Source organism: Mytilus californianus, unplaced genomic scaffold, assembly GCF_021869535.1.
Source record: "Mytilus californianus isolate M0D057914Y unplaced genomic scaffold, xbMytCali1.0.p SCAF_7, whole genome shotgun sequence".
In the NCBI taxonomy this organism is placed as follows: domain Eukaryota; kingdom Metazoa; phylum Mollusca; class Bivalvia; order Mytilida; family Mytilidae; genus Mytilus; species Mytilus californianus.
In genome coordinates, this window is record NW_026262723.1 from 40,130,376 (window position 1) to 40,157,108 (window position 26,733).

Below are 26,733 nucleotides of genomic sequence, written 5' to 3' on the forward strand. Positions count from 1 at the left end.
TGCCAGACTGACATGTACATCATAAAATATTTCCATACACCAAATATAGTTGACCTATTGCATATAGTATTAGAAAAAAAGACCAAAACTCAAAAACTTAACTTTGACCACTGAACCATGAAAATGAGGTCAAGGTCAGATGACACCTACCAGTTGGACATGTACACCTTACAATCATTCCATATACCAAATATAGTAGCCCTACTGCTTATAGTATCTGATATATGGACTTGACCACGAAAACTTAACCTTGTTCACTGATCCATGAAATGAGGTCGAGGTCAAATGAAAATTGTCTGACGGGCATGAGGACCTTGCAAGGTACACATATACTAAATATAGTTATCCTATTACTCATAATAAGAAAGAAATTAACATTACAAAAAATGTTGACTTTTTTTTCAAGTAGTCACTGAACCATGAAAATGAGGTCAAGGACAATGGACATATGACAGAGGGAAACTTCGTAACATAAGGCATCTATATACAAAGTATGAAGCATCCAGGTCTTCTAGCTTCTAAAATATAAAGCTTTTAAGAAGTTAGCTAATGCCGCCGCCGCCGGATCACTATCCCTATGTCGAGCTTTCTGCGACAAAAGTCGCAGGCTCGACAAAAGTCGCAGGCTCGACAAAAATCATAACTGTTGTTTACTAATATAACTTCTGCACATTTTTCATATCTTTCATATGTTTAATCAGTAGTCATTTTGAACACTAATAGAAATTATAAATCATGCTGTTATCCTTTTGAACAATACCATATATCATTAATCAGGCCTTTAGTTTTCTATTTAAAGTTATTTTACATCTGGCATGCTAGGGCCTTTCATAGCTTTCTTTACGATATGGGTTTTGCTCATTTTTTATTGATTGATTGATTGGTGTTTTCGTTAGATGTATTTGAGCTTTTGATTTTGCCATTTTATAAAGGACTTTCCGTTTTGAATTTCCCTTGGAGTTCAGTATTTTGTTATTTTACTTTTTACACCACTTTCAGCACTATTGTGCTATTTCGTGGAGGTCAGTATTTTTTTGGTGGAGGAAGCCGGAGTAATTTTTAAAAACTGTACAGTGACCTGTTATTGTTTTTACATCCAATTAAATTTTATGTTACTAAAAATGTTGTTTTGGTGTATAAAAATTGTAAAAACTTGTTGGCAACCAAAGAAAATTTCAAATTTTGTAAAGGAAATTCATTATTTTGGTTGAATATTACCTCACAAGTATTCCAGCCAACTGAATAATAATAATAATAATTAAAAAGATGGCAATTTTTCATGTTATTCTTTAGAGTTGATTCTGCTCATCAGAAGTAAATAGAGAAATAACTGTTTATCAATAAAAAAAACTGTATATAATAAAGAGATCGCAATGGACAAAACCAGGTCAACAGTAGTGGAAATTTGTTATTAAGACAGAACAGAATTCATCTTTGTTGTAACCAGGTGAGCTTGAAACTTTCTCTCTGTTGTAACTAGGTGAGCTGAAAACTTACCACTGTGCTGCCATTATTCATGTTATGAAGATCCTTATGAGCATGTGCACAGAAATCAATACATGATGTCACACCAGAAAATGGCCGTCCTTCCTGAAACCCTAGTCTACAGTCTCTTGCTTTATCTTCAAATGCAACCTACAAAATGAACAAGTGAAATTATTTTACGTTTAGCAAGATCCAGGTTTGAAACTGAAAATTTCTTTTGTTTCCACAAAGTCTATATGAAATATTTCAACTAACTCATTTTCACTCAATCTTGCTATTTTGTGCAGATTTTTCAGATTTTCTGTCAGTGAACCTGTTGATCCAGTAGGCTAGTTAATCGGAACATTACTACTCTTAAACGTCATCATCAAGTTTCAAAGTGTATATTTTGGGAAAATATATTGATAAAATTATTCCTTCAGTTTAATAGTATCTGGATAACAAACACAGAAATATTTCTAGTGCATGGTATGACAACATGGCTACTCTAACAGACACATTTCTAATATTGCTTTTGATATAAGGCAAATTACAGGTTGTTAACCAGTTGTGTTTTTAACTATGCACCATTTACTTGTGCCTGTCCATAGCAAGGAATTACATGTTTGAAGGTTTTCTTTGATGCTTTTGTATTGTAGCATCAGTTATAATGTTTTGGAGTTTAGTGTGACGTCCATTTTCACTGAACTAGTACACAATTTTATTTAGGGGCCAGCTGAGGACCAGCTCCGGGTGCGGGATTTTTTCGGCTGTTGTCTGCTCTTTGGTCGGGTTGTTGTCTCTTTGACATATTCCCCATTTCCAATCTCAATTTTATTTGTATTTCCGATTTACAGTTGTGTTTATATTTCAATTTATTTTCCTGTATATCACCTTGTTTTTGTATTTGTTAAAAAAAGCTCTGACATATTGACAACAATTTATATTCATTTTTATTTTTGTATTCGAGAAAGTGAATCGCTTGTGAAAATTTGCTGGTTTACAGTATCACAGATTCGGTTTTCTTGAAAGAAAATACAAGAGTTATTTTTATTGATCAATCAAATTATCATGTCAACATTTATAGCAAAAATTCTGCTTTTTAAACACAATATATATCCAATACACCACACACACCTGATTATGATAAGCATCTGGAGCTATTTGTTTATATAGTGGAGCTACATCAGTGGCTAGTTCTTGGAATTTAGTCTCTAATTCTTCTTCCTGAAATGAGAAAGAATCTGTAATATGTAACATTGAAGAATGAGCTGTTTTGAACATTATCTAAATTTAATTTTGAGGGATTCACATTTTTTTTCATGAAAATATATAAGACCATGTGAAACATAGACAGGAAGGTTATGAGCAGACCATCTTTACACTTATAAAATGGTCTGCATGTGAAACTAGTCCTTCTAGATCCTTTCTGTAAATGTTGGCTCTAAAACTAACTTGAACATATGATACATTAAACAGCAATAAAATATTCTCTGACTTAAGGCATCTTTTTTTTTATGTATTATCCATAGCATTAAGATTACACGATTTTTAAAAACAAGAATACAAATGATTTGACTCCAAGAAACTTGTAAAATATAAATAAACTAGAATCGAAACTTTTTTTTATCATACTGAATAAATTGAAATCATTGCCAAAGGATATCATTGGACACATTAGAATTACCTCAAAGTAAATGGCTAAAGTCCCACAAATCTAGAAAAGCATATCTGTAAATTTTCAAAAAGGAAAGGAAACTTATTTCACTAATCAGTAAAAAGTTTAAAGTAAATTAATCCATGTATACTCAAGCAGTGAAAAATTAGCTTAAATCAGACATTTGATGCCCCTTAACCCTGGAATGACAAACAGTCTGCGACGTTAAGCAGTAGCCCAAAGCCTGTGTCTAGTAAAAATCTCATCGCACTTGTGCAGAAGCACTGGTGATTGCCTGATCGGTCTAGCAAGTAGTATAATTACAAATCTTGTTACAGTCCGATTTTCTGATGCCAATTATGCAATAGGCCGAATTTATTGTAGTTTGAGTTTGTTGTGGGCAGAGATGAGATACCAGGATACTTTCGATACACTCAGGCTTTTACGTCTTTAATAAACATTTGTAAAAATCGTAGTAAGAGTCGAAAAATGTTCATTTGTGAAATATTTTAAACACGGTATTAATTTTCTCTTCAACCGGAGGACGGGAGGAAACCCCTGAAACCGGGATTATAGTACTCCCGTTTGGAGGCACATAAAAGGATTTCATGCATGTCTGGAGAATATACCGATCGAAGCAAAACGTAGAAACTACTGTCTCCTGTGTGTATTGATTTTATTTTCCGTGCAGTGCAGATCCTCGAGTAGTGTTTGTGATACTTCTATTTTAATTAGCTTACAGCTTGAATTAAAATAGAAGTAACTCAAAATCTCAAAAGCATCTTCCTAGAATTAGTTTTCAAACACCAGTACTACAATATCTAGGAGTAGAACACACATCCTAAAGTAAGATAGTCTGTCACTTCCGGTTTGAGGCCGATGCCTTAGGAAAGTTTATAGCTATAGCAAACTTTCCAAAAACTCACCTTATTACTATCTTTTAACTTGAACTTTCTTGCAGTCTGACTTCTGGCAAATTTACAACCATTGAAGTACATACTCCATGAACAACCAAATGAAAATGATGCTCCTCTCTTTCCTAAATTGATTCCCTGACAGGCACAAGTTTTCCTGGAAAAAAAAAAACGATTTTCATATTAGACAATATTAACATTTTATAAATGATTGATTGATTGTTAGTGTAATAATGCCACTTTGTGCACTATTGGATTTATTGTGGTGGCCAGTTTTTATTGATGAAAGAAGCTGGAGTTGACAGAGAAAACAACCTACCTTTAAATAAACTGGCAATCCTAGTCAATAAAGATTGGAATCAAAACCACCTGCCACATGCAGGGTTTGAACTCACAACCTCAATGTTGAAATGCTAGTGATACAGTACCGTAGATGTACTACTTAGACCACTCGGCCACAGAGGCCCAAACAGTTTATAAAGATGTGAAAGAAAATGAATGAGTTGAACTCACAACCTCAGTGTTGAAATGCTAGTGATACAATAGATGTACTACTTAGACCACTTGGCCACAGAGGCCCAAACAGTTTATAAAGATGTGAAGGAAAATGAATCAACTGTAAAAGGATTTCATGTTTGGTCATAATTACTGCACCTAAAATCTAGGTCTTGAAAACATGATTTTTCAACTGATTTATATTTTGTTTTTATGTTGTATTGTTACACCACTTTCCAAGGTTAGCACCAGCAAACAATTTAACCCCACCATATTCTGTATGTGCCTGTAACAAGTCATAAGCCTGTAGTTGTCATCTGCTGTTGTATATCATATTTGTTTTTTGTTTTGTTTATTGTTTTGTATATAAATCAGGCCATTAGTTTTTTCTCATTTGAATTGTTTTACATTTGTCACTTCAGGGCCTTTCATGGCTTACTATGCAGTATGGGTTTTGTTCATTGTTGGAGGCTGTATGGTGACCTATAGATAACTTCTACATCGTTTTGTCTCTGTGGAGATTTGTCTCTATTGCATTCATACCACATCTTCTTATCTTTATATGTCACCAAATCTTGTTACATTATTCTAACTCCAAGCCAACAATTACTTGCTCTAACTCACAAAGCTGCATGTTCAGCAGAAAAGCAGAAAATATCGAATTTTTAGCCTTAGGTTTTACTCAGCAGAATTGGGCTGTTCATAGTGGACAGGAGTAGGCTGCTCATGGTGGACAGAAGTGGGCAGGTGTTGGATGCTATTAATTAGGGATGTCAACGAGTACTCGAGTATCGCTCGGTAGTACCGAGTATCGAGTACCAAAATGATACTCCACTAATCGGTTTCCTGTTAGAATGATGTTGCTTTCTTAAGTTTAAACAAAAAATATTGTATTGAGAGCGCCTCCCGGGAAATTATATATTAATCAAAGTTAATAAAAATTAAAATACTATTCTAATGTTTGCGTTTAACTGTCATTCAAAATTCCTTCAAACAGAGGTACATGTAAAAAGTCATGTATGATATATGAACAAGAGTATTTTTCAAAGGATTACACTTTTAGCTTATCTTAGTTACTCCCCCACCTCTGTACCGTCAGAGCATGCATTTTCATCAGCAGAACTGTTAGGTACCTAACAAATCTGAGAAATCGCTACATCCAAGAAAAGGTTGACAAGATAATATTTTTAAAGAAGAACAAATTTGTTGCACCCTGTGTCGACCCTAAGAAAATGATAAATGGCATCAGTAAGTTCTAATCACCAACCCTTTGTGGATCATTAAATGTGTTTTTTTACGGTTCACCAATACTGTTGCTTGAGTAATATTTTTTCTTTAGATACTAATTAATTACTTGATTAGATTATTACCAGTTTAAATAATTAGTGCGTGTAGTAAATGAGCTATTAATTATGGTATAAAATTCCTTGGACTATTATCTGGGCCTAGGTAATAATGTTGAGGGTTTTACGATCATAAGACAACGACCCACAATACATAAATGGTATAATTTTGTGTTTCCATTTTGTAAATGTTTTACCGAGCGAATACTCAAGTATCGCTCGGTAAATCCAACGAGTAATCGATTAGTAAATCTTCACCGAGTTGACATCCCTACTATTAATGGACAGGAATGGGCTGATCATAGTGGACAGGAGTGGGCTGCTCATGGTGGACAGAAGTGGGCTGATCATAGTGGATAGGTGTGGGATACTCATGGTGAACAGAAGTGGGCTGATCATAGTGGATAGGAGTGGGTTGCTTATAGTTGACCAGAATGGGGTGCTCATGGTGAACAGGAAAGGGCTGATCATAGTGGACAGGTGTGGGTTACTCATGGTGGACAGGAGTGGGCTGATCATAGTGGACAGGTGTGGGATACTCATGGTGGACAGGGGTGGGCTGCTTAAAGTGTATCAGAATGGGGTGCTCATGGTAGACAGGAGTGGGCTGCTCATAGTGGACAGGAATTGGCTGCTCATGGTGGACAGGAGTGTGCTGCTCATAGTGGACCAGAATGGGGTGCTCATGGTAGACAGGAGTGGGCTGCTTATAGGTGACAGAAATAGGTAGCTCATGGTGGGCAGGTGTTGGATGTTCATGGTAGACATGAGTGGGCTGATCATAGTGGACAGGTGTGGGATACTCATGGTGAACAGACGTGGGCTGCTCAAAGTAGACAGGAATTGGCTGCTCATAGTGAACAGGAATGGGCTGCTCATGGTGGACAGGAGTGAGCTGCTCATAGTGGACCAGAATGGGGTGCTCATGGTAGACATACTCATGGTGAACAGGAGTGGGCTGATCATAGTGGACAGAAGTTGGCAGCTCATGGTCGGTAGGTGCTGGATGCTCATGGTGGACATGAGTGGGCTGCTCATATTGGACAGGTGTGTGATACTCATGGTGAACAGGTGTGGGATACTCATGCTGGACAGGAGTGGGCTGATCATAGTGGACAGGTGTGGGATACTCATGGTGGACAGGAGTGGGCTGCTCATAGTGGACAGGAATTGGATGCTCATAGTGGACAGGAATGGGCTGCTCATGGTGGACAGGAGTGAGCTGCTCATAGTGGACCAGAATGGGGTGCTCATAGTAGACAGGAGTGGGCTGCTCATAGTGGACAGAAATAGGTAGCTCATGGTGGGCAGGTGTTGGATGTTCATGGTAGACATGAGTGGGCTGATCATAGTGGACAGGTGTGGGATACTAAAGATGAACAGGAGTGGGCTGCTCATAGTAGACAGGAATTGGCTGCTCATAGTGGACAGGAATGGGCTTCTCATGGTGGACAGGAGTGAGCTGCTCATAGTGGACCAGAATGGGGTGCTCATGGTAGACAGGAGTGGGCTGCTCATTGTGGATAGAAATAGGTAGCTCATGGTGGGCAGGTGTTGGATGTTCATGGTAGACATGAGTGGGCTGATCATAGTGGACAGGTGTGGGATACTCATGGTGAACAGGAGTAGGCTGATCATGATGGACAGAAGTAGGCTGATCATAGTGGACAGGAGTGGGCTAATCATGGTGGACAGAAGTTGGCAGCTCATGGTCGGCAGGTGTTGGATGCTCATGGTGAACAGGAGTGGGATGCTTATAGTGGGCCAGAATGGGGTGCTCATGGTAGACAGGAGTGGGCTGCTCATAGTAGACAGAAATAGACAGCTCATGGTGGGCAGGTGTTGGATGCTCATAGTGGACAGGAATGGGCTGCTCATGGTGGGCAGATGGACATGACAACATCCACCCGAGCATTAGTTTACTGTAATAAGCAAATATCACACATAATATTCTTACCTTTCATTTGTTCCACATCTTCTTTCAGTTTCAAATCCATGTGCAGCAAGTGTATTTCTGAGATAATCATACATATCTGCTGCAGTGTTGTTTTCTATCCCCTCCCATGCCACTAACACAACTATAATCCACGCAGTATCACAGAAGTGGCCTGGTCTCTGTTTGATCACACACAGGTATTTCTCATCCTCACTAGATCTTCTGATTATCTGTAAAAAAAAAAAAATAATAAATTGAGATCGTTTCATGTCTGGAAATCATCAGTTGTATATATTTCTTTCTTTTCATTAGAATCTCTCAAGCTTTTTGGGTTGAAAACCAGTTTGTGATGTTACATGTGTTTAAATACTAAATTGCAGCAGTTTGCTGTATTTTTGGGGGAAAAAAAGGCAGAAATGAACTACTGTAAATTAAAAAAAAACATTTTGCAACAATTTCATTATTGCAAAAAAGCAACACAATGGGTTTTACAAAAATCCACATACATCTTAAACTTTGGTAGCTTTATTTGTATGCTGCTTTTTTTCCTGAAATTGCAACTATAAATCTCACATTTTTGTTCTTTTTTGCAATAATAAATGCATCCAAACTTTCAGAATTTACAGTATTCAATCCTGAAAGCTCCTCTCCACACATCATTTTTTTGCTATATTTTCTTACTGTTATGAAAACAGTCATATTTGCCAGATTTAATTGATAAAAAATACAAATTACTGAAAGGAAATTTCAAATTCAGGTTTAATTGAATTTAAACAATGAACAAACATTTCCAACTCCCATTTGTAAGTAATAGCAATTTTTGGTAATCATGTCCGTAGAAGACAGAATTTTTCTTAAGTCACACTTGTACTTTAATTTCTAACAAATATCCATCTGTGCAAGTGTACTCCCTTTTCTAAAATGTATAAGATTAGTCACTTAATCACAAAATTCTAAATAATTAAATTGACAAATTACACCATTAAAACAACTATCAGTTACAACAAAACACTTTTACAAGTATGAAATGAAAAACACAAAAAGTTACTGCCGCTTGGTAAATATGGATTCATTTGTAATTGATAGTCAACTTGAAATTCTTTTCTTTTTTGCAATTTAAGTTAATCAAAGTCACTTCTATTTTAAACTGATGCATTCCAAAAATCTTTCTTAAACGTTGTTTCAAAAACAGGACGAAATGTCATGTAGCTTAAAACATTCTGAATCAAAAAACTTAACCAAAACCAAAGTTAGTTGTACTTTACTGATATATTCATTAACTATTAGGTATGCCCTCTTTTGCAGTAGAAGAAAAACAAAACTGACAGAAGGAAAAGTTTTAATAAAATTGAGAATGGAAATGGGGAATATGTCAAAGAGACAACAACCCGACCAAAGAGCAGAAAACAGCCAAAGGCCACCAATGGGTCTTCAACACAGCAGAAAAATCCCACACCCGGAGGCGGTCTTCAGCTTTAAACATATTTTAGAAAAAACAAGATCCCTGTGCAAAATAAATAAAATAGAAATATTTTTCTGATGCAAGCATTAAAAAATTTTTTGTTAGCATGAATTCATGTTCCACAAGTATTATCTAAAATCTATGTAGCAAAAAATTAAAAATAAAATTATAAAAACATTTTTGAACTTATACTAACCCATTTAGCAATAGGACATCCTTGAGAACTCTTCCCTTCTTTACCAGTATAACGAATCTTTTCTATCCGGATAGCTTTACCCGTCATTCCAGTCCTGGAAGAAAAATACAATCAAAATCATTAGCTTGAGAGAACTTGAAAAGTTAATAACAATATAATGTTCATATTATCATATTTGTTTAATGTCACAGTCATAGTTTGCATATTTTTTTTTATTCTAATTTTTAACATATTTTTAGTTGAAATCGTCATGTAATATGATTGATGTTAGATCTGGAACAGTGATTTTGAACAGTTATCTGCCTAAGCTTGTGTGTATTTTTTTTAAAACCTGTAAAGTTTTTCTATCTAAATTTTTTTTTAAATTTTGTGAAGAAATTCAGATAGAGAAGATACATCTTCACAAGTTAATCTCAATGAAATCTGTTTTATACATTTATATTTATTGTTGTTTTTGAACTATCAGCAAGACAATTTGACATTAGGCCTTCTTCCGTCACATTTTTTTCTTTAGTAAAATGATGACAGTCTCTCGTGGAAAGTTAAAAAAAAATGCATTATAAATAACAATGAAAATATCACATTTAAATTGATATTACATTTAAATTGACATTACAAATGATGCTTGTATTACAATGTGTTATTACTATTAATTTTGTTTATTTTTGTGTGTAAGTATACCATATGTAAATTTGCAACCTCAAAACCTTCTGTGATATATCATAATCCAAAGAATGTTTTAATTTCAAACATGTGTATGACCTGTCGGTACTGAGTTTTAATGGTTAACATATTATGTCATAAAATGTCAATAAACATCCCCCAAATACAACTTCACCCTAACTGCACCAAATGAACAATAGCTGCAGACACAACAGACATTTCAAGGTCAGTGTTAAAGTACAAAAACATTAAACTTTTAAAGTCAAGGAAAACCGTCACTTCTGGTTATATAAAATGACATGTGACACAGTGTATTAAAGCTGTCAGAGTAATTATATATCACAGGTTGTCATTATTTTTTGGAAAGTAGGCAATTGTATGTGTATCTCATTGTTAGAGCCAATTTCCTTTTGCATGTAGAGTAAGACTTTTGTTGGCTTGCTTTCTTCGTTTGTTTAAATGTTTGCTCAAGCATTGTAATTAAGATTGTCATCTGCAAACAATATATATAGGTGGAGTTAAACAGTGGCGGATCCAGGGGGTTTCCGGGGTTGGAACCGCCCTATTTTTTTGACGATCAATGCATTTGAATGAGGACATATAGTTGGAACCCCCCTTTATCCTGGGTAAGGAACCCCCTTTTGAAAAATGGCTGGATCCGCCCCCAAGTGACCCACGAGGTAAGCAAGCCAACCAAAGCGATACTCTACCCGCATCAGGAAATTAGCTCTCACAAATTAACAGCACTGATAACTGGAAATTTTTTTTCCAAAAAATCATACAAGTTGGCAAAAAAAATTCAATCTTTAACTTCTGAATTCTTACTTAATTTTTATAGGCAAAATGTAACGACTTAATATGTTTGTCTAATACAAAATTAAGTATTTTGATATAATCATAAAATGTGCACACTTTCACGACTACAGGCTATAAAAAAAATACTTGACAATATAAAAACAAAGAGCTGCGCCATGAGAGTATGATACATCCGTCACTTTTTCAAAGAATAAAGTTCCATAACTCCTCAATGTCATATCAGAAATTTATAAAAAAAACTATAGGGAGGTTATTTTAATACATATAAAACAGTCACCAAAGTTTCATGAAAAGTGCTCACAGCACTTTTGAGTAATTGTCCGAAAATTGGAAAATCCCCCCTTTTTTATGAATAAAATCCCATAACTCAGAAAATTAAAATCTAAAATTTATAAAAATCAAAAGGAAGCGTACGTTAATAGATGGAAACAATTCACCAGAGTTTCAAGAAAACTGCTCAAAGCATTTTTGGGTTTTTGTCCGAAAACTGGAAAATCCCCCTTTTTTAATGAATAAAACCCCACAACTTGGAAGCGTAAAATCTAAAATTAATAAAAATCGAAAGGGAACTCATGTCAATAGATATAAACAATTCACCAAAGTTTCATGCAAATGGGTTTAAGTGTTTTGGAGTTATTGTCCGACATGTTGACGACGGACGGACAGACAGACGTGAGGACGGACAGACTGGCGGACAACGGTATACCATAATACGTCCTGTAAACGGGCGTATAGCAAGATGTGGTATGATTGCTAATGAGAAAACTCTCCCCATAGACCAAATGATGTAGAAGATAGAAACTATAGGTCATTGTATAGCCTTCATGTTGACTTTTCTTTTCATACCCTCCTGTGCTCATACTTCAAAAGAAAGATAACCTTCTTATGCATAGTAAGGAAGGCAGTTCAAGCCACTTAACACTTCAGAATATATGGGAGACTAAACGGACCACAACAATTCTAAACATAAATTCAGAAGGAATCCAAACAGGTCGTTTTGTTTGTTTTTGCTTTTAAAATTCATGACATTTCTAATACAAAAATGAGGCTATGCAGTATGGTTACCAATGAGACAACAATCCATCAAAGCTCAAATGAATTAACCCAATCAAAATTGAAATAGTTAACCTACCTTTTCTCCAGAAGTTCTCTAACGGCTTGTACACTTCTTGCAGCCCCTAGATGTGTATAGTATGGCCCTTCTACTTCTTCTGTTGGGGTATCTGTCAATGAAAAATATATTTTGTAATTTTTTAAAATCTTTTCTGCTTTTTGTACTTTGGTGGGACCGTGCCCTTTGTTAGCTTTTTACAATATTTGTATACTTAAATACTGTAATGAGTATAGCTTTTTTTACTGTCTTAAATTAACAATGTTAACTCAACAAAGACAATTTTCAAGTTTTTTTTTTTCAGAGACAACTTCATCAACAAAATGCTAAACAATGAGTCAAAAACAGTGAATTGATTGATGCATGTCAATGGTGTTCCTGATCTTCCCTTTCCAAAAAATTACCATACAGCATCCACTAAAATATGTAAGTTATTGTACTTAGATCTTTAAAAATATATTTAAAATTTGAGAATCCATTAACCAAAGACTTTGCATTAAACTGCTGCAACAAATTAAAGTACGGTATATAATATCAAGCATAATATTTTAATAAAATAATTGCAGTGTTAGTTTTAGATTTTTATCGGTCATTTATTATTTTTTATTGGGCTTTAATGTGTGGCCAAGGGTTGCTCCTACAATCATACTGAATCAATCTCTTTCAAATTTCATATGTAGGGTAATCAAAATATATGTCTGTCTACTGGCATAAAAAAAAAACAAGGTAGGTACATGAAACCTAAGGTAGGTAAAAAGATTTCATTTTTTAAATATTTTATGTAGACTACATAGGGAAATGGACTTTACTGGAACCCAACCTAAAATGTCAGAACTTTAGTAGTGCTAAACAAAAAATGTCCATAAATATTTTACGTAGACTACACAGGGAAATGTTCTGGACTTTACTGGAGCCCAACCTAAAATGTCAGAACTTTAGTAGTGCTACACAAAAAATGTCCATAAATATTTTACGTAGATTACACAGGAAAATGTTCTGGACTTTACTGGAGCCCAACCTAAAATGTCAGAACTTTAGTAGAGCTAAACAAAAAATGTCCATAAAATATTTTAGGAATGGCAGGTAAATTTAGAGTAGTTTGGGAGGCAGGAAACTCAACTATATTTTGTTTGCCTAAAGATGGTCTAACAAATGATTTTTAAAATTACCTTTCCAACCAAAAAACATTTTAAAAAAGGGAAAAATGATATAAACTATTAACAATCTAGTAGTACTCTAACAGTTATTTACAAGATTTAATAATTCACATATGTTTATATATTAAGTATTTTAACATTTAAACCTTTTAATCCTGGCTTGTAAAACCGCTTAAAGGTAGATCAACAGATAAATTACAATCTGTTTTATTCATTACAATATTTTTACATATTTATTTATGTAGATGTGCTGAGTTGACAAAATGGCTAAGAGTACACATAAACTTAAAACTTTTTTGTTTACCTCTGGTTTTAAATAATGTGATTACAAGATGATGGGTTTTTATTATGCACCAACATGTAATCTATTTGACCTTTTACAATGTCATTAAGAAGGTACAATTCATTTAACGGATAGTCAATTTGTCAGGTGAACTTTTGCCTATAGGCTATAACTGTTTTTGTACAAAATTGTCAAAATTAGTTTTTAAATGATGTAAAAAGACAATTTTTGACCTTCTGAAGTACATGCATGCCATATTTTTAGAAGCTCAATGAATCACTGTAATGTTTGACAACAAATAAATGTACAAAAGTTTATAGCAGTGTCTGCTTTGTAATGTTTTTAGCAGTTATTCCTGCGGTTTTCTGTTGTTCTTTTTTTAAATCTGGACTATTGTATTAAAATTTTGATTTCATGATTTCAGACTTTTTCAACTTTATGTCTACAAGAGGGATTTTTAACGACTTTGACTACCCATGAAGGTCTTGCACTGTCGATTCCTTTATGTATTGTTTAAATCCACAAATACCCCCCCCCCCCCCCCCTTAAAAACTTTCTGTCCAAGTTTAGAATATCCATAATAAAATTGAGAATGGAAATGGGGAATGTGTCAAAGAGACAACAACCCGACCATAGAACAGACAACAGCAGAAGGTCACCAACAGGTCTTCAATGCAGCGAGAAATTCCCGCACCCGAAGGCGTTTTAACAAAGTTATTTGTTTCAAAACTGTTTAATCCCAAACTGTATGTAATTGTTTACTGCCTGCAAAAAAACCCAAGTCCATTTATTAGTAAAAAACCCAGAAAATGAGGTAATTTTTTTCCCAAAATTTGGTTAACACTATCTCTTAACCATAATAAAGCTGCTGCCAAAGTTTCATAAAATTCAAAGAAAGTTTGATAAAGTTATTGATGTCTGAAAACTTTAACCCACATGACCCAAATCAAAATTAAACAAACAAAAATCTTTTAAAATTTTGCTCTGAATACCATCATTTGATAATAAAAACAGCTGAAAAAATAACAAAGAATTTTTATACTCAAATCTTCTACTTTTAAGAAAAATTGGCCATGTTGGTTGTTCTAAAGGACTTATAAGATGAAACCGATAAAAGTTTACTTAAGTGTTGTTGTCAATTTTTAGCTGTATTTACTTATTTCTTCATAAGAGTAACTTACTCAATTTTCTCAGTCAAAACAGTCGAGAATGAGTTGAGTAAAAACTACAGTAAATTCAGAAACTATTGCGATGTCTTTATTATTGCGAAAAATGCGACAGGGTTATAATCGCAATAATTTAAACTTGCATTTAAAAATTTGTTATATGAATTAAACAGGATTTTTCTCAATATTGCAAAAATTAAAATCGCATATTAGTCTAAATTGACAAAATCGCAATAATAAATGCACGCAATAATTTCTGAATTTACAGTAATTGATACTGTTATATACCATAAATAAGTAAAATCAATTATGTATAATGAAATACCTGTAAAACAATGGTGTATCATATTGTGTACTACACTCCTTTAATTTAAAAATGCTTGAAGACTGTACTTTGACCTATAATGGTTTACTTTTATAAATTTTGACTTGGATGGAGAGTTGTCTCATTGGCACTCATACCACATCTTCTTATATCTATTTCACAAAAATTGGGAGAAAGTCTTGTTCTAACTTCTACGTCATTTGTTCTCTGGTTGAGAGTTGTCTCACGGGCACTCATACCACATCTTCTTATTTTTTATATCAATAGTTTCATTGCACATATCTTTAACATCAAATAACAGAATAAATTGACAGCAAAAGAAAACGTGTCCACCTAGATTAAATAACTTTGTATATTTAACCCTGCAACATTCTGTGCCTGTCCCAAGTCAGGAGCCTGTAGTTCAGTGGTTGTTGTTGGTTCATGTCTGTCATATTTGTTTTTCGTTATTTGTTTTGTTATAAATTAGGCCGTTAGTTTTCTCAATTGAATTGTTTCATAATTTTCAGAGCCTTTTATAGCTCACTATATGGAATGGGTTTTTCTCATTGTTGAAGGCTGTACTGTTGCCTATAATTGCTTACATTCACTTTATTTGAACTTTGGTGATAGTTGTCTCATTGGCAATCATACCTCATCTCCTTATTTTTATATTGTATTCAGTATTCAAATTTTCTATAGGCATGTATAATTATGCAGACATTGGCAAAACCACAAAATCAAATATCTACGAAAATACAAATTTTCTTAAAAAAAAATGAATCCACAGAACAAAGGGCCAGTATCTCAGATCCCTAACTAAAACACATAGTCCTTCCCAACCCCTTTTTTAGAAACTTACATCCAGGACCTCTACATCCACATTGAGGCATTTCAATCTTTGTGTTGTTTTGCAGACGTGTTGTTAAATCATCATCATCTTCGTCATCGGCGCCAGTGATCTTGGTCTTTATCTTCTGTACTTGATCTGCTACCCAGGCCAACTGGTCCAAACCAGATTCTGGAATACTTTCTCCAGGTTTCATATCAAGTAAGAGATCACCATCTCCTCCAATTGATTTTGGAGTTGAATTTTTAAACAGATTTTCCTTTTCGTCATCTGAATTTTCAAAATCTAATAATAAAGATAAATCTTCCAATTTTTCATCCATTTCATCATTTTCAAAACTCCTATCTGGAGCCAAACTTGACAGATTCTTTTCCAGTCTAGAAATAGCACTAACTGAGCTTTTTGCACTATTGGGCGCTTTGAAAATTTCCTCCGCAATTTGTTCAGAGACTTTTGTATTAGAATCACTATTAATAACAGGAGTAATTGGATAATCCAAATAATTTGAACAACTAGCACTTGTATTGGATGAAGAAACTGGATATACACTAGCAGATGATACTGGTGAGCTTTCATGTTTAATTTCCAAATTGGAACTAGTAGAATAAGGAACAAAGTTACTGAAGTTTCCCATTGTAAAATTATTTATAAAATTATTACTACCGGTGTTTTTTTCCTCAGTTGGAGCTGGCATGTTTTCGAGTCCATTGCTCATATTTCCAAGACTGATTTTGTCTGGACTTGCCTGAAGAACCCTAACCATATCACTTGGTTTTTTTGACAATGCATTACTACTATCTGACTTGCACGTCACTTGTGTTGTTAATTTTCTTTCTTTTTCTTTATTTTGTGAATTTTGAAAACTTGAACTTTTGAACAAAGAACTAAATGTTGGAAGTACTGCTGAGCTTTGAGACATGGGTTGAAAAGTGTAAGTACTGGGGATTGCTTTTTTTTCAATAATTGCACTGGAAGAAATCACGTCAGTTTTCATGTCTGAATAATCGTCCTCAAAATCATATAAGCTACTGGCATTTATTACTTTATGTCTGATTCCACTGTCAGATGACTTGTCTGACATGGAATTATCTGTTACTTTACTGGCCACTGGAGCTTTGACACTAAAATCCAAAGAAATATTTTTGTTATCACTTATCAGTTCTGGTAAATCACTAACAGAACTTCTCTTGGATTTTTCTTCACACAGCGGAGAATAACGCTGTCCAAGTTTCTCACAATTATTGCAACAAGGATTTGAAGTAAAATTGAAATTATCATTATTTATAGTAGAATTAGAGTTATCTGTTCCTGGATTTAATAACTGTTCATGAGCATCTAAAAAATCAGCATCCATTTCGACATCCGTAGTTGATGGGTCTATTCCTGACTTTATACCTTGCTTCATTTCTTTTGCAGCCGAATTTAAAATTTCTTGAACACGGCTTTGAATCTGATTAAGCGCCACAGAATTAGCCTGCAATGACTTTTTAATATCCATTGATAAAATCTTGCTTTTACTCTTAGTTTGACTATCACAAACTTTTTTATCCATATTTATAATTTGTTCTCCTTTTTTATTTAATTTTTCACCAGATTTTTTGGTTCTCTTTACTTTTTTGCCATCCACATCTTTGGATGATGATTTTCTTTTTAATTTCTGACCAGGTTGGCCTATTGCATTCTCTGTGTACATTTTCTGGTGAGCCATTAAGGCCTTCATCATATGTGGATCACTGTAGTAATTCGGAAGAAATGGATACGGCATGTATGGATACTGGCCATTTTGCATATCTCCCTGTTTTTGAAGAGTTCTGTTTTCCTGAGATGGTGATTTTAATTCTGATTCTAAATTCAGTTTTTGTTTTTTCTTAACTTCCTTGTTTGGAAAAGGCGGAGAATCCATGAGATAGAGAGATTGTGGGTTTGTTGATAATTTATCACTGCTATGACCAGTCTCATAGTTAGTAGTATTTATTTCTAAATGTGTTTGATAATTCAAGTTAGAAGAAATGGCTTCATTACCATTTAGCTGGACTCCTCCTAAATTACCTGTAGTTTTACTATGTGATGAACAATGCTGATCTGTGTTGAATTCCATTGGAAAATAAATGGAAGCTTTTTGTTTATGTTTACTAAAATCCACTGGAGACTGATTTAGATTTGCCTGACTAAAATCCAGTGGAAGTTGCTGCCCTTTACCAAAGTTTTGATTATGGGATAACATGGGTTCCTGTTTTCTTTGTTGCTGTCCTTTACCAAAGTCTTGATAAGGTGATTTAGGTGATAACATGGGTTCTTGTCTTATGAGTTGCTGCCCTTTACCAAAGTCTTGATAAGGACATAACACGGGTTCCTGTTTTCTTTGTTGCTGCCCTTTACCAAAGTCTTGATAAGGAGATAACATGGGTTCCTGTTTTCTTTGTTGCTGCCCTTTACCAAAGACTTGATTAGGTGATAACATGGGTTCCTGTTTTCTTAGTTGCTGCCCTTTACCCATGTCTTGATTCGGTGATAACATGAGTTCCTGGTTTCTATGTGAAGGATGACTATGGTGATTTTGAGCAGAGTTGATGTTATCTATAGATGGTTTCCAATGGACAGTGGTTTCATGATGGAGCTGTTGTGTCTCATATTTTGAAAGCTGATTCAGTGAATTTTCTTCAGTATTTTGTGCATAATTGTTCAGATTCTGTTGAGTGTTATTGGCTGATTTTTGGCCTGATGAGTGTTGAGATGACTGTAACGAATTTTTTTCAGGAGCCTTTTCAACATGTTTTTTGCTACTTTTTTTACCTGTATCTGGGTAATCATAGAAACCGTACCCTGAGTATGGAAGATATGGATTCTGGAATAATGCACTATTGCTGCCATAACTGGCCATTTTCTGATAGGCGTTGACTGATTTGTGCATTAATTCTAACTGCTGCTGCCATAATGTATTTATGTGAGATTCTGATCCAGCTGACGATAGTCCATTAGGCATCACAGGCAACCCAACTGAGGCTAGTCCATTAGACATCACAGGTAATCCAGCAGAGGATAGTCCATTAGACATCACAGGTAATCCAGCTGAGGATAGTCCATTAGACATCACAGGTAAACCAGCTGAGGATAGTCCATTAGACATCACAGGTAATGTTCTATATTTGTTCTGTAAATAAAATAATACAAGTTCAATTTTTCTTCCTTAAAATATAGATAATTCAAAATGCTTTTTCGTTCCTTGAAGTTCATCTAAAACCATTCACTGTTTACTTTCTTACCAAAATTAACAAATGCTGCCTTTTTTAAAATTCATTAATTTGCTATGAACTTCTTGCTTTATTTAAGCAACCTTCAGAAAGAGATAATCCCGAAACTCTGCAAGCTTTCATGGATGTTAGGATTGATTGATATTTAGTGTTAAAGCTACTTTCAGCCCTATTGACTATTTCATGGCGACTAGTTTTTATTGGTGGAGGAAGCCAAGAGTGTTCAGAAGGAGCCACTACCTTCAGCATGGAAAAATGAAAACTCTAGTCAATTAAGATTGAATTCTAACACACCAGCCACATGCAGGGTTCAAACTCACAACCTCAGTGTTGACAGGCTAGTAATACAGTAGATAAAAGACCTACACCACTCAGCCACCGAGGCCTTCTTATGTATGTTGGGAAAACAATATTCACAGTATTACCTTTTGAAAAGTATAAAATCAATTATATTGGGTTATTGCTTGAATATTGGCGAATATTGTCCCCAGTAGTATTTCATATTGCGAGTGCAATATATATTAAAATAAAAAGGGACCAATATTCAAGCAAATAACTCTTGGATAGCATAATTAAAAGATTAAAAAAAAATTTTAAACATACTTTTGTCACTGATGTAGACACTAATTTGAAGTTTTATCCACACCAGTGCAATATGATATATTATCTAAAGCAAACTTTTTGTTGTGTTCTGTATGAAATATATTGTTGCTATACAATAAATGCATTAATAAACATTTACTGCAAGATAAACTACATTTTTTTAAACTGATAACACACTACTTGAAACAGTTTATCATGCCATCTCATATAAATCAACTATTTCAAATTTTAAATGGGACTGTCATTTAAAATTACAGTGAAATGCACAAGATAACAATTTCTTAAATCAACATTGACACAGAAATTCAAAAATATCAAGAATCGAAAATGACGAATAACAATTAGAACATATCTGCAATCAGACATAATTTCTCTGAACCTCCATACACCCTCCCAAAAGGTTAAACGGAAGTCAAGATCATTACAGATCTACTCCACAAACCTATTCATGTATTACAGATTTAGATAATGATAGAAGATCCACAATAAGAGATAAATAGATCCATTGATACATACTTAATCCTTTTACCTTCAACTATTGTGTATATCATTGATTCAAATCTCACAATAATGAGGTCTCAAGAAGAAACCCAAGTGACATGGTATAAAAACAGGCCAAGTTAAAAAAAAAATTACCATCAGATATAAATAATTAACCCAGCTATGTCTGAAAATCAGTTCACAAACCAGTATTTTTTTTCTTGTTTTAAACTTAGAAAAGACATAGCAGTAACGATCAAGATTGGATAATCTGTAGCTGTGTAATTATGCAATCCTCAGTTTGAATATTAAGATTGACTTGGTATTCCTAATTTTAGAAAAAAACATAAAAAAATTCATCATTTTCTTTAATTAGGTTGCATTACCAGACTAGACACGTTTCTAATTTTTTTATTCTTTTTAGAAAATAAACGAAGACGTATGTAAATGAATACAACGATTGGAAATCACCTTCCTATTTATAGTAACTAGCAGAAAAATCGACAACTTAAAAGGTTTCAATACTGCACAATTTACCGTTACTTTTTTTTTGGTTGTATTTCAAGACCGCACATATGTTCCTAATTTTTAAAAAAGAATTTGATTAAATTCAGAAATAAACCAAGGACTCTTATCAATGAATATATCGATTTGAAATTACCGTTCTATTTTAAGTAACTATTAGAAAAATGGACAACTCACGAGGCTTCAATATATATAGCGTTATGTTTCTTTTTTTGTTGTTGCACAAGCGGATGATAATGTTTTACTATGTCATGAGACACATTCAGTAAACCAAGGACTCTTATCATTGAATAAATAGAATTGAAATTACCGTTCTATTTTAAGTAACTATTAGAAAAATGGACAATTCATGAGGCTTCAATATATATAGCGTTATGATTTTTTTTTGTTGCACAAGTGGATGATAATGTTTTATTATGTCATGAGACACATTCAGTAAATTTCTACAGACCTGATAGAATCAGAACACACGTATATTGGATCGTTCTAATTTCACTATTGTTTTTTTCTGGTCCTACTTTCAAATCATTTGAATGAAAAATTGAAATTGTCAATTTTCAGATACATACATTTTTTTTATTCATTATAAAGGAAGGGGAAGGTAAAACTTTCCTTCCTTAACTTGTATGATTTTTCTTCTTAAGTACATGTATCACAAAATAAATTGCTATTTACTAAATAAGCCTACAATTCTAATCTACTTCGAATTCCTTTGTTATTAAATATGAAAAAAAATCGATATCAATTTGATAGTCACTAAAACATTAATGTATCAAAGATAAAATCAACATTTTCTGATACACTATACATGTATTATCATACCCACTTAAAAGTACATATCTTTTAAAAATATTTAATCTACAAACCGGAAAACATTTCCTTTTTGAGTCATTCTTTAACGATTTTAATACTAACTGATGAATTATGAGAACAGTGAACCAAAATGCTGTGAACATAATGCAATAAATTTTATACTTTTAATTCTAATTCAGACATTTGATAGATTATGCAAAATTTGATAGATTATGCAAAATCTATCAAATAAAAATACAAGAAGTAAATTACACAATGCAAAATAACAACAGCCTTTTTCAATGATATTTCTAGATAACCCACCTGAATTTACAACTAATGTAAATTTAAGCATGGAGATGACATCAGTATATCTCCAAACAAAGAAATCAAACAATTTTTCAATATTTTTAATACATTTCCCTGTTCAACTGACATATCTATCCATTTATAAAAATAAAATCAATACACAAACCTGGACATCTTAAACACATATTTATAAGTGCCCTGGCTGTTTAGAAACCCAACATCACTTATTGACAAATTCCAGAACTACTCATGTGTAACTAAGCATTATCCAACACTAAATATAAAATCCAAAAATAAGGTCATTATTGGAAATACAAAAATCAATAGTCTTTTCTGTTGTTCAATGAACAACCAACCTGGTTCATTTTTACCTGACCACAAATAAACTAAACTACTAGAGCAGAAAAAGCTTATTCTATAAGACAGTTATCTAATATTGCGTTCTGCATCACCGATTTATTAAGTATCTTCATTCAGTATATATACAGTTTAAATCTTTATATAAATACCTTTATATATTTAAGTTGTAACTGAAGTTCTGGCCATTCAAATTTCTTGTGAATAAAATAATGACTAATAAGTTTGTTCTGTCTAGTACTGGTAAAAGAGACACAGTTTTCGGGAAATCAAAGCAATTCTTAAACAGACAAAGCAGTCAAGAAATTCAAACATACCGGGTACATTGTTTGCAATTCAAATGATACAAAAGACAGAAAAGAATATATTTGACTGATTAAATGCTTAAAGAACAGACTCTGTTACTGAACAGAACAGGTTAATAACTTAATATCCCAAAAAGAAAACACCTAGCAATCACTGAATCAAGTTGAATGATTTCATGTTCACAGGGAAGAAAAATCTGCAATACAGCTAGAAAGTCATTGCCAAGGTCACAGAAGCATATCTCTGTTAATTACTTACAAGTTACACTATTTACAAGAAGTTCTTTATACCAATTTGACTTCACTTTATCATTGAAGCAATTCCTCACATATTTCCCAACGAATAATTTCTGAATAAATTATAAATGAACCAAAAGAAAGACATATCCTTTTGAATCCCCTCTCCATGTAAGTTTATGCTTTTTCTGTGAAGAGGGTTCAAGAGGATGTCTTTTCAAAGCAAATGCTGTTTGGTGCTCCATTATAATCATAAATCTTTATCCTAACAACCTTATTCTATCCATACAGCTTGCTTCGTACTAGTGGTATAAACAAAATTCAATGTTGAGGCTAATACAATGTTATTTCAATGCATCCAATTTAAAATTAAAAGTCATTTAAAAGGTATTAAATACTGTTTGACTACATACAATTCAGGAGCTAAATATGAACATTTATTAATAAATTATTTATATTTTAGGCAGATAAAAATAATGCGGAAACTACATAGGGGTAGTCATAAGAACACTTATCCCATACTTCATATTGCACCCTGAGAAACATTAAAGTACTGACCAACTGACCGATTTAAAGTACTGTAGGTCTAGTCTAGCAGTATAACTATGTTCAAGATCTTAATCATAGGCTGTCAAAGTTAAGTTGACAAATATCATGAGAACTCAGGTTTTCATCACAATAATATCATCCCCAAGGTTGCCGGACATTGGGCAAAGTCCAGTAAAAATTGGTTTGGTCCAGTTAAGTGATATGCATTACTGGACCAAATGACCAGTAAAATTTTTAATTTTTTCCAAAATCTTATGTGTAAATGTCCTGTAAAAAAAGTCTGGTCGAGTTAAGAAAATGGTTTACTGGACCACATGTCTAGTTGATTTCTCAAAGCCTTGGGAACCACTGTGACATCATTTAAGCTAATATGCATTAAAAACTTCTAGATATTTTCTTGCACATTCCAAATATTACACAGCATTTTGACAAGGAGACTTGCAGTTATGCATAAAAAGTCACAGAGTAAAAAGTTATGGAAAAACAATTATATGCAGACAGATATTTGATTATACAATGTAAATAGGTCAATATGTAAACAGGTGATAAAATACATAGCTAAAAGAAGTAGAGCAGACATTTACATTTCACACTTGACCTCTCTGTTGGGTACCTTGTTATAAAAGCTGTATCAATTTACCAAAAATAGACCCAGTCATAACAATCCCGACTGCAGACACCCAAATAAAATACTTGAAAAAATTAAATATGCAGGTTCTTTTTCATCTATATGTAAATTGGTACGTTCATATAAAGGAATGAAGGAAGCTGTCCTCCTCTTTTTATTGTTCAGAATTACATAATCCTCGAGTTATGTGTCTGTCTCCATAGATGCACTTCGGCAACATGATATTTTTCCAAATTAAAAAGTGACGATTTTTCTCATAGGTGTCAATTTAAGAGAGCGTTTTAACCTTGGAAAGCTATATGTTTTTTTTTCATATAACCTTAGGAAATACAACATAAAGAAAACATATCAACACATAGGAAAGCTGAATATGTTATGTTTTCAGATAAAACTATTAACAAATATATATGTATGCATTTTAGTATTATGTAACTTTGTCAATCTTTTTATGCCTTGAAAATGAAAGAGCTAATACCCTTTACAAGTAAAAGACAATCATGACACTACAACAGTATACTTAAAGATAAGGCAGATATAAGAACATAGGTCAACTTCAACAATGAGCAAAATTCATACCTCGTAGTAAGCTATAAAAGGCTTTGTGAAGCTATATTTTTAATCTATGGGCCACATTATTTCATTCAACCAACATTAGTCCGTTTATTCATTTTTAGATTGCAGAAAATTAAAAAAAAATTGTGAAGAATATTGGCACTGCTTATGGGAACATTTCACATGCAGATAATTTTACCACTTTAAAACCTCAGGCAGTAGCCATTTTTTCAACTTTGAAAATACCATTGTTCCACTCTTCAGTATTCAGTATTTCAACTCAGAGCCATAAAGTTAAATGTTCATTCATTTCCATCTATCGTTAACAAAAGTACTTCCGATATGCTATTTATTCAACTCTCAGTTCTCTGAATTTTTACACAAACATGAAAATATATTAAACACTGAATCCTTTTATTTTTTATTGAAAGCATAATGTGTACCTTAAGGTGGTACCTAACACTACAGGGAGATAACTCTGTAAAAATCAGCTAAGCGTTTTAATTACGTTGTATTGTTAAGGAAATATTAAGCTTCTCAATGATCAAAATTAGTGTTTGTCAAACTGCTATATAACCAATGAAATTTTTCTGATAAAGTGGTTGGTTCAAATTTTTTGAAATTTTTATGTTTTTGTCAAAGGGTCAAAGTAAACATTTTGTCAAAATTTTATGAAAATTAAACGAGCCAAATTAATATTAGTCAAGGTGTTGGGTACCACCTTAATGTGTTTATTAGAGTGTGTCTCTTCAAACTGGCCAAATTTTGATCACTTTACTATAGATAAAGGTTATTAATAAAATTGAGAATGGAAACAGGGAATATTAGAATGAAAACAAATGCAGTGAACAAAATTTTCTTGTCATCCAAATCCAGTGATTGACTATTTATTTTAAGAGAGAGAACTGACAGTTATCAGGAAAAATAGTGAACAGATAGTTGTCAGGAACAGTAGTGAACAAATAGTCATCAGGAACAATAGAGAACAGGTAACTATCAGGAACAATAGTGAACAGATAGTTATCAGGAACAATAGAGAACAGATAGTTATCAGGAACAATAGAGAACAGATAGTTAACAGGAACAATAAAGAACAGATAGTTATCAGGAACAATAGTGAACAGGTAATTATGAGGAACAATAGTGAACAGATAGTTAGCAGGAACACTACTAAAAAGTTTGACTTGGATGTATAAGTAAAAGTTCTTATGCATGGTTTTATTGATCAGTAAACTATGGTTTGGTTTTCCAACAAAACAGTTATTGTGTGCTTGTGTCCATCTGTTCATTGGTTGTGTGTTTTCACAATAAAATTAATATTTTTGGACATCTTAATCTTTAAAATCAAACACAAACACAAATTTCATTATCAGTGACACAAAACATATTTCTAGAAAAAAACCTTCATAATATACACAAGAGACAACAAGAATGTGTCCATAGTACACGGATGCCCTACTCGCACTATCATTTTCTATGTTCAGTGGAGAGTGAAATTGGGGTCAAAACTCTAATTTGGCATTAAAATTAGAAAGATCACATCATAGGGAACATGTGTACTAAGTTTCAAGTTGATTGGACTTCAACTTCATCAAAAACTACCTTGACCAAAAACTTTAACCTGAAGTGGGACAGACAGACAAACGGACGGACAGACGAACAAACGGTCGCACAGATCATTTAACATAATGCCCCTAGGCAGGCATAAAAAAGTTTGGGAACAAAGGTCAAACCAATATAAGGTCAATTTGCAACCTAAATTTTAGTACCATATTGAAAATTTCAAATATACTGTGGATTCACTATTATTCATGGGGTACCAATATTCCTTGATTTCATGGGTACTCATAAAAAAACAAATTTAAATGTTTAATGAAATACACATTTCTTAAAGGCTTGAATGCAGAATTTATCAAGTGCTGTAAATTCAGAAATTATTGCGTGCATTTATTACTGCGATTTTTGAAGAATGGATAAAAACTCAAGATAAATTATTGCGATTTCAGGAAAATCTGCATACAGCTTTATGTATCAGATATCAAAATGAGAGTTCTTATTACTGTGATACTCATTCTGTCACGTTATTTGTACAATGTATTAATAAAAACCACGCAATTATTTCAGAATGTACAGTAACCTAGAAAATATTTTTTTCCATATCTACGAAAATTAGTATCCACACGTGATAAATTATAAATGATTCCACATAATTTGTACATGTTTCTTCCTATGAATCTATTTATATCATAAGATCCATAAGATATGCAAATACCAAGTAATTAATATTACAATATCATAATCATAATTGGTAATCAATCATAAAACCTT

General features: G+C 33.3%; 1 protein-coding gene across 2 annotated transcripts in view; it reads right to left on the bottom strand.

Moving 5' to 3' along the window:
* The window catches only part of LOC127710228 (methylcytosine dioxygenase tet3-like), a 47,838-nt gene that overhangs the window by 8,156 nt on the left and 12,949 nt on the right, over nt 1-26,733 (bottom strand). Inside the window, exons 1-8 of one of the 2 annotated variants that reach the window (XM_052215992.1) lie at nt 21,944-22,142; nt 15,830-18,968; nt 12,079-12,169; nt 9,468-9,561; nt 7,831-8,039; nt 4,048-4,192; nt 2,602-2,691; nt 1,498-1,635 (exon numbers count right to left, since the gene is read on the bottom strand). In XM_052215992.1, coding sequence (XP_052071952.1) covers nt 1,498-1,635; nt 2,602-2,691; nt 4,048-4,192; nt 7,831-8,039; nt 9,468-9,561; nt 12,079-12,169; nt 15,830-18,944 — 3,882 coding nt within the window. In that variant the 5' untranslated portion in view covers nt 18,945-18,968; nt 21,944-22,142. Of the gene's footprint in view, nt 1-1,497; nt 1,636-2,601; nt 2,692-4,047; nt 4,193-7,830; nt 8,040-9,467; nt 9,562-12,078; nt 12,170-15,829; nt 18,969-21,943; nt 22,143-26,733 lie in introns of those variants that run through there. The other variant, XM_052215991.1, reaches the window with a different exon arrangement.